Source organism: Mesoplodon mirus, assembly GCF_964341445.2.
Source record: "Mesoplodon mirus genome assembly, chromosome: 3".
Classification (NCBI taxonomy): domain Eukaryota; kingdom Metazoa; phylum Chordata; class Mammalia; order Artiodactyla; family Ziphiidae; genus Mesoplodon; species Mesoplodon mirus.
The window spans coordinates 150926674-150943228 of record NC_138978.1 but is presented as its reverse complement, the minus strand read 5'-3'; the positions used below and the strand labels follow the sequence as shown (position 1 = coordinate 150943228).

At 51.3% G+C, this 16555-nt stretch overlaps 1 protein-coding gene across 1 annotated transcript; it reads right to left on the bottom strand.

Moving 5' to 3' along the window:
• Positions 1-6866: 6866 nt before the first annotated feature.
• On the bottom strand, positions 6867-13430 carry SLC45A3 (solute carrier family 45 member 3). Its single transcript, XM_082615574.1, has 4 exons — positions 13237-13430; positions 11684-12469; positions 10710-10975; positions 6867-8583 (listed from the first exon to the last, which is right to left on the bottom strand). Exons 1-4 carry the CDS (start codon positions 13406-13408, stop codon positions 8146-8148), a joined length of 1662 nt encoding a protein of 553 aa, XP_082471700.1. The 5' UTR covers positions 13409-13430; the 3' UTR covers positions 6867-8145.
• Between the last annotated feature and the right edge of the window lie 3125 nt (positions 13431-16555).

Sequence of the window (16555 nt, the reverse complement as noted above, 5' to 3'; positions counted from 1 at the left end):
CTGTCAGCTCAGTGCATGGGAAATTAACTCAGGCTGCAGTACAAGCATGGACCTAATGGCAGCGGGAGTCAGGGTGAGTGGAGATTAGACCAGATAAAGGGAGATGGCTATGGTTAATGAATTGGCCCAGGAGAGGGACAACATGACAGTGGCAGTGAGGTTAGCAGTGAGGCAATCAGTGTGAGAGATATTTAGGATGTAGAATCAATATGACTTGGTGGTTTTCTTTATGACTAATGCAGGAAGCCTGAGAAAATGAATGTACTATCGATTAAAGTGCTCATGTATTTCAAAAGTATTCATTAAGTCAAAAACACTGAACTTGTTTTGTAGAAGGAAATAATCTTTGTCCCTATTAAAAAAAACATCCTCCTAGGAGTGGTTTCTCTCCCCATCTCCCTTGTACTCCTATGTATTGTTGGCACTTATCAAACTGCCTTGTACCATTAGAAATAACTTTTCATTTGAACATGTCTTATTTTTCTATGGGGAAACCTGAGAACTCACAGAGAGCAAGGACCACATTTGATACATATTCATTACCCCCCTGGTTATACGTACCATGGAGCCTTATACCTATCAGGTGTTCAGTGAACAGTAATGGTTGACTAATTGATTTTGTTGTTATATTTCAGAAGGTGGTGAGATGGGTCGAAAGACGAAAGAACCTTTTTATTTTGGAAGAATATTAGATTTACAGAAGAGCTGCAAAGATAACGCAGAGGCTTCCTACTTACCCCTCACCTCCACCATTTAAAATTGGTGATGGTAGAACAAAAACAGCCCTGAGTCAGTGTGCCCTTGGACAAGTCACATCATCTTAGCAATCCTCAGTTTTGTCACTGGTGAAAGAAGGATAACAGGGTTCCCTGCCTACCTGCTCTCTCCACGTCACTGGGAGAAATCATGCCAGATGGTGAGGTCGTCTCAGGGTGCGGGCGGCTGCTCACTGGCGGACCCACGCCTTGCTTCCCTGGAGCCCGCTTCCTCTCCAGGATGGAGGCCCCTCAGCGGGCAGGAGGCTGCTCCCAGTCTGCTTCCTCACAGCCCCATGTGAGCTGCCGGTGATTGAGTCTTCAGTGCCACAGCCCCAGGGCACACATAGAGTCCAGCATATAGGAAGATAGACAAATATTATTTGATGGAAGAAGGGAAGGGGAGAGCATTAACTGGGGACTATAAAGTGCTAAACAGTATCCTGGGGAGGGGAACACAGGGCAGGGAACTGTGGAGCATGGAAGTCTAGAGCTGTGTCTGTAGAGATGGTCCATTAACCCCCTCATTTTACACATAGTAGAATGACTTGGTTTTTTTGTTTGTGTTTTTTGGGTTTCTAAAATTAATTTATTTATTTTGGGCTGCGTTGGGTCTTCCTTGCTGTGTGCGTGCTTTTTCTATTTGCGGCGAGTGGGGGCTACTCTTCGTTGCGGTGTGCGGGCTTCTCATTGCGGTGGCTTCTCTTGTTGCAGAGCATGGGCTCTAGGCACGTGGGCTTCAGTAGTTGTGGCACATGGGCTCTAGAGCACAGGCTCAGTAGTTGTGGCGCACGGGCTTCGTTCCTCCGTGGCATGTGGGATCTTCCAAGACCAGGGCTTGAACCCTTGTCCCCTGCATTGGCAGGCGGATTCTTAACCACTGAGCCACCAGGGAAGTCCTAGAATGACTTGTTGAAGGTCAAATGTTAGGAAGGGGCAGACTGAGGTCAAGTGACCTGGTCGCCAGGGCACAGCAAGCTACCTCCTAACGTGTGTGGAGATCTAGTGACAGTGTTGGATGTCAGAAAGTTCCTACTCTGAACAGCCCTCCAGCCAACAGTGACAAAACTGCCAGGCTGCTGTAATCAAATCTGATCCTGGAAACCAAGGGCTTTTTCCCCAGCTGCACAAGAAGTAACCCGAGATCCAAGCTGCCCGCCCATGGGATGTTTCCACCCCTACTCTTCCTGCTCTTCTTTCTCACTGTAACTGGCTCTGCAGGGAGAGGCACCCAGGACAGAAAGGAAGACCCATGAATGTACAAAAGATGGAGCACTGCCCATCTAACCCCACTCCAACCCCCCTTTTTCCAATTCCTGGGCTCAAACCACAAGCCAGGACCCAGGGCTCCATCTCCCTCTGGGAGATGGGCAGGATCCAGCACGATGAGGCCAGAGAGCCTTCCTCTCTCCACCACAAAAAAATCATTTTCCCTTCTCTAAACTCTGTTAGTATCTTTGGTTCATGTTCTGAATTTTCCACGTACATCCCACCTGATACATCTATGAACATTTGATTCATCCATGCTTATTCCTTTCCACCTAAATTAAATTTTCCTTAAGGGCACTGGCCAGGTTGCACTCGTCTGAGACCCCACATGAAAAGGACTCAGTAAATGTTATTTGTGATGTCTTTGAGCTTACTTGAAGTTTCCTCCTCCTTTCCAGAGTCCCCTTTCTTCCTGCTTCTTCCTCCCCTTCTGTACTTCTTAGCAAGTTGGTGTTTCTGTGAAGAATGTAGTTTAAAACTGAGGAACTACCATTGTAAATCAACTATACTCCAATATATTAAAAAAAAACCCAAAAACTGAGGCGCTACCAACATAAGGCCTCACAGCCTGTGAGCTGGCTTAGCTGGTCCCCAATATTGAAAACTTGTGCTAGAAAAGGCCCTCTGAAGTTAACTGCATCAAAGTGAGTGAAATACGTAGGAACAAACCTAACCACAGAGGTAAACGACTTGTACTTGGAAAACTATGACGAAAGAAACTGAAGACAAAAACAGATGAAAAGATACACTGTGATCAGGATTGGAAGAATTAACATTGTTAAAATGACCATACTGGGTTTCCCTGGTGGCGCAGTGGTTAAGAATCTGCCTGCCAATGCAGGGGACACGGGTTCGAGCCCTGGTCCGGGAAGATCCCACATGCCATGGAGCAACTAAGCCTGTGCGCCACAACTACTGAGCCTGCGCTCTAGAGCCCGTCCTCCACAACAAGAGAAGCCACTGCAACGAGACGCCCGTGCACCACAACAAAGAGTAGCCCCTGCTCGCCGCAACTAGAGAAAGACCGCGTGCAGCAATGAAGACCCAATGCAGCCAAAAATTTTTAAAAGTATTTAATTAAAAAAAAAAACCACACACACAGTGAGATATCACCTCACACCAGTCAGAATGGCTATTATTAAAAAGACAACAAACAACAAGTGTTGGTAAGGATGTGGCAAAAAGGGAATCCTAGTATATTGTTGGGGATGTAAATTGGTGCACCCACCATGGAAAACAGTATGGAGGTTCCTCAAAAAATTAAAAATAGAACTGTCATATGATCCAGCAATTTCACGTCTTGGTATTTACCTGAAGATGACAAAAACACTTGAATTACTGATTTTGAATTAAAAGATATATGCACTCCAAGGTGCATTGCAGCATTATTTATAGTAGCCAAGATATGGAAGCAACCTAAGTGTCCATCAATAGAGGAATGGATAAAGAAGATGTGGTGGGAATTCCTTGGCAGTCCAGTGGTTAGGACTCCACGCTTTCACTGCCAAGGGCCCGGGTTTGATCCCTGGTCAGGGAACTAAAATCCTACAAGCCATGCAGTACAGCTCCACACACACACAAAGAAAGAAGATATGGTATACATGTACATATGTGCATGCACTCACACACACGCATGCACACACACACGCACCCCACTGGACTATTACTCAGCCATAAAAAAAAGAAATCTTGCCATTTGTGACAAGATGAATGGCTCTAGAGGGTATTATGCTAAGTGAAATATCAGACAGGGAAAGACAAACAGTGCATGATCTCACTTATACGTGGAATCTAAAAAACAAAACAAAACCAGACTCACAGACACAGGGAAAGATGGATGGTTCCAAGAAGGGAAAGGGGGCCAGGGGACAGCGAAATAGATGAAGGGGATTAAGAGGTACAATCCTCCAGTTATATAATAAATAAGTCATGAGTATGTAATATACAGCATAAGGAATATGGTCAATAATATTGTAATAGCTTTGTATGGGGACAGATGGTCACTAGACTTATTGTGGTGATCACTGCATAATGTATGCAAATATCAAAGCATTATGTAGTACATTGAAACTAACATAATATTGTATGTCAACTATGTTTCAATTTTAAAAAAAAGAAAAGAATAACCTCTCTGAGCCCAAGTTTCCTGTTCCCTAATGATTCCCAGTCTCCTTTTGTGTATTCTGAAACAGTTTGCCCAAGTGTTCATTCTTTCTCCCTTGGATCAGGAGAAAGAATGAACATGCCTTCTGGGCCAGGTTCTACGTTCTGGTGGCACAGACAGGCTGACATTAATGCCTGACTGGTGGTTCTTTTTGCTTCTTCTCACACATACACACATACATGCTGAAAGCCTTGGGCCAGGCCTTCAGCTCTGTTGCAGTGTGGTAGAAATTAGATAGAGAAGTAAAATACATATGTATGTAGATATATAAACATATATAATCTATAATCCTGAATTTGAATTGGAAATATCAGCAGAAACTCACCATGTATTTACATTAAAAAATGTTTTTCCTAGCTTTGTCCACTGAAAAGACCTAAAACCAATGATCAACCTAGTAACAAGTACTCCCAATGCCGATATTATGGTCTCCGTGGGAAAAAACCTTTTTCCATAAAAAGCAATCAGAGACCCTTAGAGAAAATAGCTCATTCCAGGTCTATGGCAAGAAATATACAAGATGAGCCAGGGCATCTAGTCATGCCAGAAAGCAAAGCAGCGTTCAAAGACCATTTAGAAGTTTGTCAAAAGGACTCAAAGAAATCAACTTGAAGAGGCTCCCACTGGCCAAAGATGGGAACAATTTGAACATGAATAGCAAATGCAAAGGATTGAAACATATCACATATGTTTAAACACATGAATACATAATGACATTAAAGGGAAAAACCTCTGTCATCACTAGGAGTTAACCAATTCATAATTTTGAAAACTGGTAAATATAAGGAAGGAGTCCAGCATTTCTTTAGGAAATAAAAGAATATCATAATTTTCCAATGCCTATGAAAAAATGGGTCTAAGATATCAATGTTACTAACATCAAAAAAGGAAGACAGGCAGACAATACATATTCCCTTCTATGGAGGTACACAAACCTATTAAGTATTCTTGCAAAAACAAAAAAACCAAATCTGATCTGGTCTCTGACTATAATTACCAAAATAGAAGAGCAATTACAGAAAATAGAAGGGCAATAAGAACATGTGAAATATCACCACAGGGATGCAATCAGCAAAATCCAGATGATCTACAGGACAAACAATCTAGTTCCCTTAACAAATGAATTGCAAGGAAAAAAATTAAAATTGAGGAGGTACCTGTGAATTACAAGAGATTTAAGAGACACGTCAACCAACTGCAACATAAGGAACTTATTTAGGTTTCAGTTTGAACAAAAATTATACAAAAAAATTTATGAGACAGGGAAATGTGAACACTGACTGGATATTTGATTATACTAAGGAATTTTTTTTGGTCTGATAATAGCAAAGTGACTGTTTTTTTTTTTAAATAAGTGCTTATCTTTTTGAAATACATCCTGAAATATTTAGGAATGGAATATGATACCTGAAATTTCTTCAAAATTATGTAGGAGTGTACAGAGGTATTAAGTTAAACATTTAAAGGCCTGTGTCCCTCTGATGGGACAATCAAATCTGAATCTAACCAAGCCTCTAGATCTTATTACCAGATTATGGGGGGAAAGGGGGGAAGAAGGAACATTTTAAATAACACTGAGGATACAGTCAGCCAGACATAGAATGTAGACAATTTTGTAGGAAAAATGGCTGTTTCTTCACCAATGAATGGCATTTAAAAAAAAAAGAGGGAAACTGTTAGAGATTAAGAGAAACCTAAGAGGCATAACCACTAAATGCAAATTAATAGTTGCTTTTCTTTGATCTTGATTTGAACAAACCAGCTGTAAAAAGACATTTTCAAGGCAGTTGGGGAAAAATGTACATGGGCTGGGTAATTGATGATAAGGAATTACTGTTTGTTGAATATATTCATGGTATTGTGATCAAGTTGTTTAAAAGTCCTATTTCTTAAAGATACATTCTGAAGTATTTTCAGGTGAAGTAAAATTGTATCTGCTATATACTTTAAAAATACCCTGGGGGGGGAGGGGGGAGGGAAAATAGATGAAATGAAAATGGCAGAATGTTAATAAATGTTGATGTTGGGTTCATTATCACCAGGCTCATTTCCTGTGTATGTTTGAAAACTAATAGAAAGTTAAATAAAACATAGAACATTTAAAAAATAAAGCTAGGGTGTTAACTATACTGACCACTTGAATTTAAGGGACAGGAAGGCCGGTTAAGTTTGGAGGGGTGAGGAAGTGGCAAGGCTGAGAAGACTGAACTTGACCTGAGCCTGGCAGGAAGGGTGAAGGAGGTGGGAAAGGGTGGGAACCCAGGCACAGTGGTGTCGAATCCTCACCCATACATGCCAGGGGCTTCCTATTGCTGTGGTTGATAATGCGTGCTTGTTCCATCTCCTTGGCCACACCGCGAGCCATTTGAGAAGGAAAATGCCCCCACTCTCTATACTTCTTACTCTCCCGCCCTCTCCCTCACCCTCAAAGGGACTCCCCAATTCTGGGGAAGCACAGCCACACCCAATCGCCAAAGGACAAAAAAGTGTTGGTCTATGGCTCCACCTGCTGGTGGTGCTGGGAACTGAAGCTGCCAAAACGGTCCTGATGAGAAGGAAGCTGCGGGTAATTTGAGAGAGATTTGGTCTTTTCCGCTCAGAAAAGACACAAAGACCAATTAAACATATAAGAAGGCTTTAATTTCATCACCATAAACATTATACTCTGATTGCTCACATACAGTATAAAATATTTACTCCACTAAATAAATAAGACATAACATTATTGCAAACGGCACTTAAAGCCGCTGGAGATAAGACCTCCTTAGCCCAGGCAGGGGGTGCTCCTGAGTTTCTGTGCTAGATTCCCCAAGCACAGATATGCCCTGGGGGCTGAGACGGATAAAGGCTCAAGGAGCCACACTCTGTGCTTCTGGTCCCAAAACAGCCCCAAGGAGAGGGCTGTGGAGCCAGTGGGGAAAGGTGGGGTTGGGCAGCTCCTTCATCAGCCCAGTCCTAGAGGGAGCAGAGGGGAGCTGGGGGGGACGGCAGGGCCAAGAGGGGTGGGGAGGCTACAGAAGCTGCTGAGACCTGAAGCCCCACCCTTCACCTTTCCCCAGCCCTCCCCGCCTTGGGTAACAGGATTTGGGATATCAGTTGGGGTAAGCAGAGCTTCCAGGCTCAGGGTTAGGCAGTTCTGGGGCCAGACCAATCACTCCAGGAGAAGGAGATTCTGACAATTCTCAGCCCAATAACCAATCGTCTCAGGGGACCTAGTCATTAGGGACCTCATCCTACCCAACCCCTAAACACCTTGATTCCCCTTCTACTTAAATAAATAAGTTAATTATTTAAAAACCCGTGTCCCTGTGATGGCAACACAGGGGCCAACAAGCCAAGTCCTAATAAAATGCAGGGGAGGGGGAACAGGAGAGAGGTGGCGCTGTGGGGCTAGGCAGCTTCCCTTCTCCCCTCGGGACCGCGACCCCCAGTAACTTTCATACTTTCAAATCCGTTAGAGGAGCGTTTCACATTACAAACTCCCATGCAAGAGCGACACTGGGAGAACCTATGGGATAAGAGGCCTTGGTTGTAGGAGACCAGGTGGCTGAGTTTACTCGGCTCCCCAAATCCCTTCTCTGGGTATTTCTCAACCAGGACACTAGCTGTTAACCCTGAGCCTGGGTGATCCCCCGGCAGAGGCCTGCATTCCAGTGCACAGAGTTAATTAAATGCCCTGCCCTTCTTTCCTTGTGGAAGTCCAGACTGAAGCCTTCTGGAGAGCTTCCAGTCAGCCAGCCCCAAAGACTGAGGAGAGGTGGGAGGGAAGAAGCCCCAGTCCCCTACTTGTGCAGCTATGCACCTCACTGCCACAGGGAGGCAGCAGAGAGCCACACCACTTTGGCAGCAATAGAAACTGGAAGGCCAGCCCCCCGCCCTACCGGGCCAACGGGAGACTGGAATAGGGAGAGCTGGGACCCAGTGAGGCAGGTTCTCCCTCAGTGGGTTGGAAGTACTCTACACAGAGTATTTGGCCAAGTCGCTCTTGTCAAATACCACCTGTGTGACAAAGTAAATGGCAACCAGACCCAGACCTGCAGCCGACACCATATAGGCAGTGACAGACTGGCTGAGCTGAACAATGGAGCCCATAAACAGAGACGGGGCCACCTGGGACAGCAGGAAGGCACTGTCCAGGACGGCAAGGTCCAGGCAGATGCCCCGGCCCGGAACAACCCTGGCCTCCGGTGGCTCGCCCACCACTGCACGCATGGAGACATCGCAGGCAGAGGCCCCACAGAGTGCAGGTGGAGGAGGGAGCAGGCCGCTGCCTCCAGCACCCGCGTGTCCATTGGGGAAGGGAGATCCGGCCTTAGGGCCCGGCGAGAAGCTGGTCATCAGGCTGTCCTCACTGGCACCACCTCCATCATCTCCGCGGTATTTGGGCAGGAAAACCTGGGGGGAGGGGAACACACAAGGACAGGTATGTACCCAAGCATGGGATCCCCCAACTAGGAGAACAGGCCCTGGCCTTTATCCCAGGGGCTAGAAGAAACCAGGCACTAGGCCTTAATGAAAATCGGGCAGCAGGTCAGAAAACTGAGCAGACCCTGCTTGGTCTGGGTCTAGTGAGGATTCTCCTCAGAAGGGGGGCAGGGGGGGCAGGAGGGGACATCTGAAACCAGAAGTCTAGGTCTCCTCTAGCCCCTCCTAGAATCAGTAAGTGACACACAAACTCAGTACTGCAGGTTAGGAAGAGAACAGAACCCCAAGGTAAAGGAAAGACACAGAAGAATGAAGACAGGTGGGCAGAGAGACATGTCAGAGCAGAGGAACAAAGTCCAAAGGTGGGGCCCCCAGGCCCCAAAGCCCCACACAGACGCTCCTAACCCTCCTCCTTCTGCCCCTACCACCTCACCACTGGGACACCCTTGTCAACCTCCACAGAGAGACGCTCCCTTCCCACTGTGGGTCCCAGGCCCAGGCTAGAGTTGCTGCCCTACTGTGACATCTGCGGCCCCAGCCTGGGGCAGGGAGGGTCCTCAGACTCAGCCTGGAAGAAGCAAGGAACAGAAAGAATCGCCCTCTTCCCGACTCCCATGGTCCAGCTGTGCTGAGGCCGAAGCCTTCTCGTTCCTTCTCACTGTCTGCCTTGGATCAGTGTGACCTGTCCCTGCCCTGCCCGCAATGTCCCAGAGCCTCCCTCCTATCTAAGGACGAGGCCAGAACTCATCTGACCACTTTCCCCAGGCCCACTAGCGCCTAACACAGAGCTCTCAGGGTCAGCTGCATTAGCACTGGGAGCCACGGCAGAGCTCAAGCCTGACACCAGGGAATCCCAAGGCTCATGGTGCAGCCAGAAGTGGACAAAGCAGACATAGATGGGGTGCGGGGCCAACCATGCCTGGGACCTCACCTCCTGCCTGCCACCCCACAAAAGATCAGTGCGGCTGGAGCGTGGAGAGGCCCCTGGGGACAGACGTGTTCTCAGCCTGAAGGGAAGACCAGCTCAGCACATTCCCTGGCACATGCCCAAGCCTGGCTTCTGGACACCAGCCCAAGCCCCCAACCAGGGCGGGAAAGCGTGGAGGATGATGAAGATTATCAATGCGCTGACAGGGGCCTCGGGGACCAGCTTCCCCCAACCCAAAGCCCCACCTCCACCCCCACCCCTGCAGCTACCTATTCACTTCACCAGCCTCCCAGCTACCCCACCCATGGCCTACAAGGGGAAGACGATGTCTTTCCTACAGTCTAGAAGCCCTATGAAGCCAGGCTGCATCTCTTTTTCCTTGGGACGCCCCAACTTCTTGCCCTCTGGGCAGAGCTCTGCACCCAGGGCTGTAGCTCAGTGAGGCCAGCGGAGACAACAAACGTGACCACACAGCCTGGTCAGGAGGCTTCCCAGAGAAGGGGGCCCCTGGAGGGGCTGGTTAGTGTGGGGCTGAACAGGAAGGAGGCCCCCCAACTTACACAGTGCCCAGGCGAGCGGTGTCAGGCGCATCAGGCTCAGAGATCCGCCATGGGGGCGGGGGGAGGGGACGAGGCAAAGGAGTGAGGCAGGAAAGAAAAGAGAGAATTAAACAGAAAAGGAAGACAAACCGAAAGAGGGAAAGGGGCGGTAAGGAGCTTTCCCCATCTCCGAGACCAAAGCAAGGTTTGGGTCACTCACAAGGTCCTCCACTGAATAAGGAGAGGCGTGGCCCACACCAGACCTTTCCCTCACTGGCTGCTGAAGCCGGGTGCCCCAGAGGTCATCTGATCCAGCCCCCTGCCTCTGCACAGAACAACACAGCCCTGACTGAGGGCTTCTGCTAGCCTGACTCTTCAGGATTTCCAGAGAAGGATTTCACATTTCCTGCAATCATCCACTTTAAGTGCTTTATAGTCCTGACACCAGGAAGTCATTCCCAGAATCTAATCTACACCCTCCTTCCGCAGTCCAAGTCTCTGGCCCTGGGGCTACAACAGGCTTCCTCTCCCATCAAAGAATTCCTTCTCCAGCTTCTCTTGCCAGACACCGGTCCTGGGCTAGTCAGCTGCCCGTCCACCCCACTCCACTCAGCGGCCAGGGCGAGTACCTGCTTCTCCCGGTGGTAGAGGGATGCTAGCGTGTACGGCAGGATCTGCAGGGCAGAGAAGGTGAACCCAGTGAGGGCAGCTGAAGCGGTCACCACCACCACGCTGTGGGACAGGCACGTGGCACCGGCAGCCACAGGGAAAGCCACCACGCTGGCCAGATAGACTGCCCGGGTGCCGAATCGCTGCACCAGCCGGTCCATGACCAGAGAGAAGAGCAGGGAGATGGCACACTGCAGGAACAGCCCCAGGCTGCCCATCCGGACCCCTGGAGTGGGGAGGGGGAAGAAGCCATCAGACAGGGGGTGGGGGAAAAAGGACCCAATACCATGGGCGGGGGGAGAGGTGCTCAGAATTAGGAGCCACAGGCACCTGCTGCCCAAGACCTGCTATTTTCCAGACGTGCTCCCCAGCATTCCCTGCTCTACCCATAGCAACGGGAGTGTAGGTTCTTCCACTGACCTCAGGGCATGTGGCCAAAGCCACTGGCTAAGGGCAAAGGAAGATGTTCTAAGGGTTGGCTGTGCGCAGCTTGTCAGGAGGGGTAGAGGGAACACAAAGACATTTCTGCTGTGGGCTCCAAGACAGAATTCCAGACGCCTGAGCTGGAAGGGGCTGGCAAGGCGATTTGGAAAGTCAGTAGGGGAGCAGAGGGCACACTGAAGTTCAGGCCAGGCGAACCCGAGGCCCAGCTTCTGGACCTTAGATAAGCTCAGCCTCTTCCTCCATCAAGTTGGGGCAATGACTGATCAAACTCTCCGATCAGCCCAAGGCTCTGCTGAGACTGCAGCAAAGCCACTGTGCTCCTTGAGCAGCTGCACACGCAGCCTGCACACTGGCCCATTTTCCTGATGGGGAAATCGGGGCCCAGATGCGCAGCCTCCAGCCCAGGTACAGGCTGTGGGCATCTCCCTGCACCCGAACATCCACAGGAGGGCAGCTCCCACAACAGGGCCCCGGGCTGTCAAGGCCTTACCTTCATCATAGTGTCTCCGGGCCTCGGTGCCTGGCTCAGCCCTGGGAACACCCTGGTACAGCCCCTCGCCCACAAAGTCTGTGTAAAACAGTGTGAAGGTCATGAATGCCATCCAACTGCACAGCTCGGCCACGAAGAGTCGGCGTAGGGTGCGAGGCATGCGGCAACAGAGCTGGTGCAGCCGGGGAAAGAGGGTGCGCAGGTTCCAGAAAGCCAGGCGGGCGTGGCACGGGCAGCAGTGGGGTGGTACAGAGGGGACCGACAGCCCTTCCACTGGCTCGGCTGGGCCCAGCGCTGCCTCCTCAGCCACAAACAGTGTGGCTGCCACGCAAGTGAGGAAGATGAGAGTGAGCAGGCCAAAGAGGCACTCTTCCTGGGTGCCCAGGTAGGGGGCCAGGGCACTGGCATCCCAGTCGATGGCAGGCAGAAGGTAGCCCAGGCAGCCCCCAAGGCTGATCATGAAGGCGTAGACGGAGAACGCCTGGCGACAGTGGTCTGGGTCCCGGAAGAGGTCAGAGAGGAGGGCCTCCAGCGGAGTGAAGCACACCTGGCCACAGAAGTCCAGCAGCCCCACGCCCAGGATCAGCAGTGCCAGCTCCAGGGGCCTGGTGTCCGGGCACAGCAGCCCCGCCAGACGGCCGGCCCTCGGGATGAGGAAGAGGCTCAGCAGGACACCCAGGGACAGCGCCCAGATGAAGGGCCTCCGGCGACCATAGCGCCCACGCCAGTGGTCGCTGGCTGAGCCTAGGAGTGGGACCGAGACCAGACCCAGCACTGGACCGATGCCTGCAAGAAGGGCAAGTAGCATGAGCTGGAGGCTGGGGCCCAGAAGGGGCAGGGGGGAGGGTACCAACTGTGTACTGGGGCTGTGCTGAGTACTTCACAGGACCCCAATTTACTCCTCACAACTAGGATCACTACTGCCCCAACTGACCAGTGATCGCCGTGCACAGGCATGGTTTCAACAGGCAGTCTGACCCCAGAGCCTGTCATCCTGACAGAGCCCCCTCTTCCTGGGAGTCACATGACGATGACATTTGCCCTCCGTGGCTTTTACAGAATTCGTCCGCAGTTAGGAGCCCAGCCCCTGCCCTAGAGGCAAGAAAGAGCCTGGCGGTGGGGGCTGAGGGTGGTCCCGACCCTACTAATCAGCAGCTAAGCTAGCCGTCCAGCGGCCTAAGTCACCTAGCCACTTATTAGCTTCCATCATCTTCTCTGTAAAATGGGTAACCTCAAAGCGTTGCTGCAGGAATTAGATGAGACCACAGGTATGAATTACAAAGGGCAGTTTCTCCAGTGTCTCCCGTGGGCCATGCATGGCGTAGGGACCAGGGATACAGAGGTCACCAGGGAATGTCCCTGTACCCTTTTCTATCTCTCAAACCCCCTGAGCCCAGGGTCACCCCCTCCCCAGCCACGCTGACCCACCAGGCTCAGGGACAGCAGGCAGCCACCTCTGCTTCCAAGCAGCTCTTTGGGCAAAGGCCCTGTTGCCCTACTTCCCCAGAGGACATATATCTGGAGCAGGAGGGAAGGAGGATGTGGGGACTCACCCAGCACCATGGTCATGAACTTCTCCTCTACCCCCACTTCCAACAGCAGGGGTGGCACGTAGGTGATACCTGCAGCCAGGCACACCTCCAGGCCGAAGGTCAGCAGATTGACCAGCAGGAGCTGGGCTTTCCGATGCCGCAGCAGGCGGCTCACCCACAGCCTCTGGACCATGATGCGCCAGGCAGGTAGGGCTCCGGCCTGTTCACACACTCCAGGACTGCTCCGTCTCAGCCTTGCTCCAGACGCCTAGGCCTCTCCTCCTTGCTGCCACCGACCGCGTAGGACTCAGCCAGAAACCCATTTCTGCGGGCCCTCCGTGCAGGTCTAGTTTCTCAGCCATGTTAACCGCCTGTCTGTCGTCGTGGGGTGCCTCGGTGGGGACATATCTCAACACTCAGATCCTAAAAGAGCTGGGATAATCACACACACAGAGTATTAAAAGAGCTGGGACAATCACACACACAGAATATTAAAAGAGCTGGGACAATCACACACACAGAGATTCCCAGGAATCTGACCTCCAGGATTTGCTCTGAATTCTGAATCTTGTTCACTCCCAGGCTGATGGTGTGGCCCTGCCACCCAGGTGTCACCCACTACTGGCCAATCAGGAAGTGCATGTTAATACTAGCCTAAGGTTGACATATTAATAAGGTAAATATTATTTTTAAACCTCAGTACATGCCAGAGCCAACTAGATGTCAGTAACTCTCTGTTTTGGAATATCTTTGCAATTGCCCTTGTTTCCTAGTATTGAAGGAAAATAAATAAATAAATCAAACCAGCTGAATTCCCAGTTCCCGAGGCACTGTTACTAGGGTGCCCCCTGGAGACCCTCTGCCAGGCCTGGTTTGTTCGCTTTTCTCTCTCTACTTCCCAAAGCTGGGCTGTTCAATTCCCCTTCATTAAGAGTCACACTTCCTGAGCTTCCCTGGTGGTGCAGTGGTTGAGAGTCCGCCTGCCGAGGCAGGGGACGCGGGTTCGTGCCCCGGTCCAGAAAGATCCCACATGCCGCGTAGTGGCTGGGCCCGTGAGCCTTGGCTGCTGAGCCTGCGTGTCGGGAGCCTGTGCTCCGCAACGGGAGAGGCCACAACAGTGAGAGGCCCGCGTACCACAAAAAAAAAAAAAAAGAGTCACACTTCCTATCCCATACTACCTGGCCACAAGCCATGCTGCACCATAACTCCACCCCAAGGACGAGGACAAGAAGGAAGACAAGAGAGGCTGTGGTTTGTCGGGTTGGGTTTTAACCTGTCACTGAAACCATTTAAAAAGCGCTCCCCTGGAAGAACCTAGGCCTGAAAACCTCTACCTTGAGTTTCTCTCCATGCTCAACGTCTATGGGGAGGACATATTTCCACAAGCGCTGCTCAACTGTCAGGGGACAGTGGGGCCAGTCCCAGGTTCCAGCCTCACAGGGGCATGAAACCGCACCACCTGGCAGCCACTGAGGTGCTGCCAGTGACCCCCGGGGCAGACTTCCTCTCTCCCCACCTGGCTCCACTCTCAGCAGAGACGTCCTCACAGCCCTTCCTGCTAGGCCTCCTGTGCACAGACATCCCACCAGGGGAGTACCCACCCAGGGTCCTCCACCCACAGGCAGTGGCCCTCCAGGTCTTGCTTCCTGACTGTGGCACCCACTGCAGTCTGCTGTTTACACGTGACCACAAAAGAGGGGAAATCAAGTCAGCTATGCAGAGAAGGTATCGAGGGTGGGCCCTAGTCCCCCAACCTGTCATCCATCCCATGGCGGCGTAGACGGGTGGACAGAGCTTCACGCCACTTGTGGCTAGAGTCTGGAGTGCCTTCCCGAGCCTCACCGACTCAACCCCATTGATGCTGTTGAAGAGCACTACTCCCGTGCAAGGTTTACTGCCAAGGGCCTGGGCCCACCCGAGAGCCTTCCTGGAGCACCCTCGGCCCTCATTCATGCCCTCTTCCAATCTCAGCATCTCATGACTTGGTGCTTCAACTTCTTTTATCATTTCAAATATCACTAAGCCCCGCAGGGACTTCTGTGTTACGAAGCATGTTGTAGGTGCTCTCTGAGCAGTGCCACAAAGAAAACAGATGGCCATCAATCCTGGGTAAGATGTGTCCGTTCTGTAACTGCCTTCCAGGGCTTTGCAGCTTGTAGACCAAGGAAGGGACTTCAGACAAGGCTAGGCAGCCGCCTCCCCCAAGTTCCACTAAGACCAAGACCATCCACTTGGGAAGAGGCACAGACTCCTATGGGGGTGGCATGGGGAGAAAACATTGACCCACACGGTCCCAAAAGTGGGTTGGGTGGGGCCAGACAACAGCCTTAGCTGGGTGGCTGTGTGTTCGGCTCAAGTTCTCCCCACTTGCTGTATTGCCATGGCACCCCCAGAAGGAAAGCAGGGGGCTGCAGAGAACAACGGGTGGCCCTATCCGACCTGGAGGGAAGGGTTCTGGGTCAAAAGGCTTCCAGCCCATTCCACTCCCCACCCTCAGTCTGGGAGGGCCCTGGAGACTCACCTGCCCTGGGTTTTTAAGGGACCAGGTCCTCCCTGAACAAACAGACTTTATCAGACGCGGCCTCTCCCACAACATGCACCCAAGCCCTGGTTGCTTCCTGTGGTTTAAATAAATCGCAGCTCTTCAGCAGCCATTAATCACCCCACCTGACTTCCTCCCTCCCTGAATCCAGCTCCCCACTCCCAGGACCAAGCAGGACCTCCACAGCCCACGAGGGAGAAAGGCAAAATCCTCCTACAGCCCAGCGCCTCCCCCCGCCCGCCCAGCTGCTTCCCCCTCCCAGCACCTCTCTCCACCCCCCAGAGGTGCTTCACCCAGTGACCAGGGGCTGGGCCAGGTAAGGAATTCCTTGAAAGGAGTTGGGCAGGAAGTGGGCGGGCTCCAGCCCTGCTCCGCACCCCTCTCCTCTTAGGTTGCTGAGCCCGTCCTCCCTCTTTTGGGCACTCTCGCCACCACAGACTTGACTCTTCCCAGCCCAGAAGTGCCCGAGAAAAGTCCAAGCCTGTAAGAATACTCTCCCTTTCAAAGCGCCCCCTTTCTCCTCCTTACACCTTCCCCAGTGCCCCAGCCTCCCCCACTGCATCCCCACCCCAGCCCTCAGATGGAAGAAACTACAGAGGACTCCCACAGCACAAGCTCAAGTCACCAGCGGCCCCTCCAGAGCCTTCTTCCCAGGGACCCAAACAGAAAAGCCCAGGCCCCAGGGTCCCAGGTTCAGAGGGGAACAGGAAGCAGTTTGTCACACCCACTCCAATCCACAGCCCCAGGGCACACTTCTTCCCAAAGCTTGAAAGTGACAGATCCCCGTTGGGTCCCGCT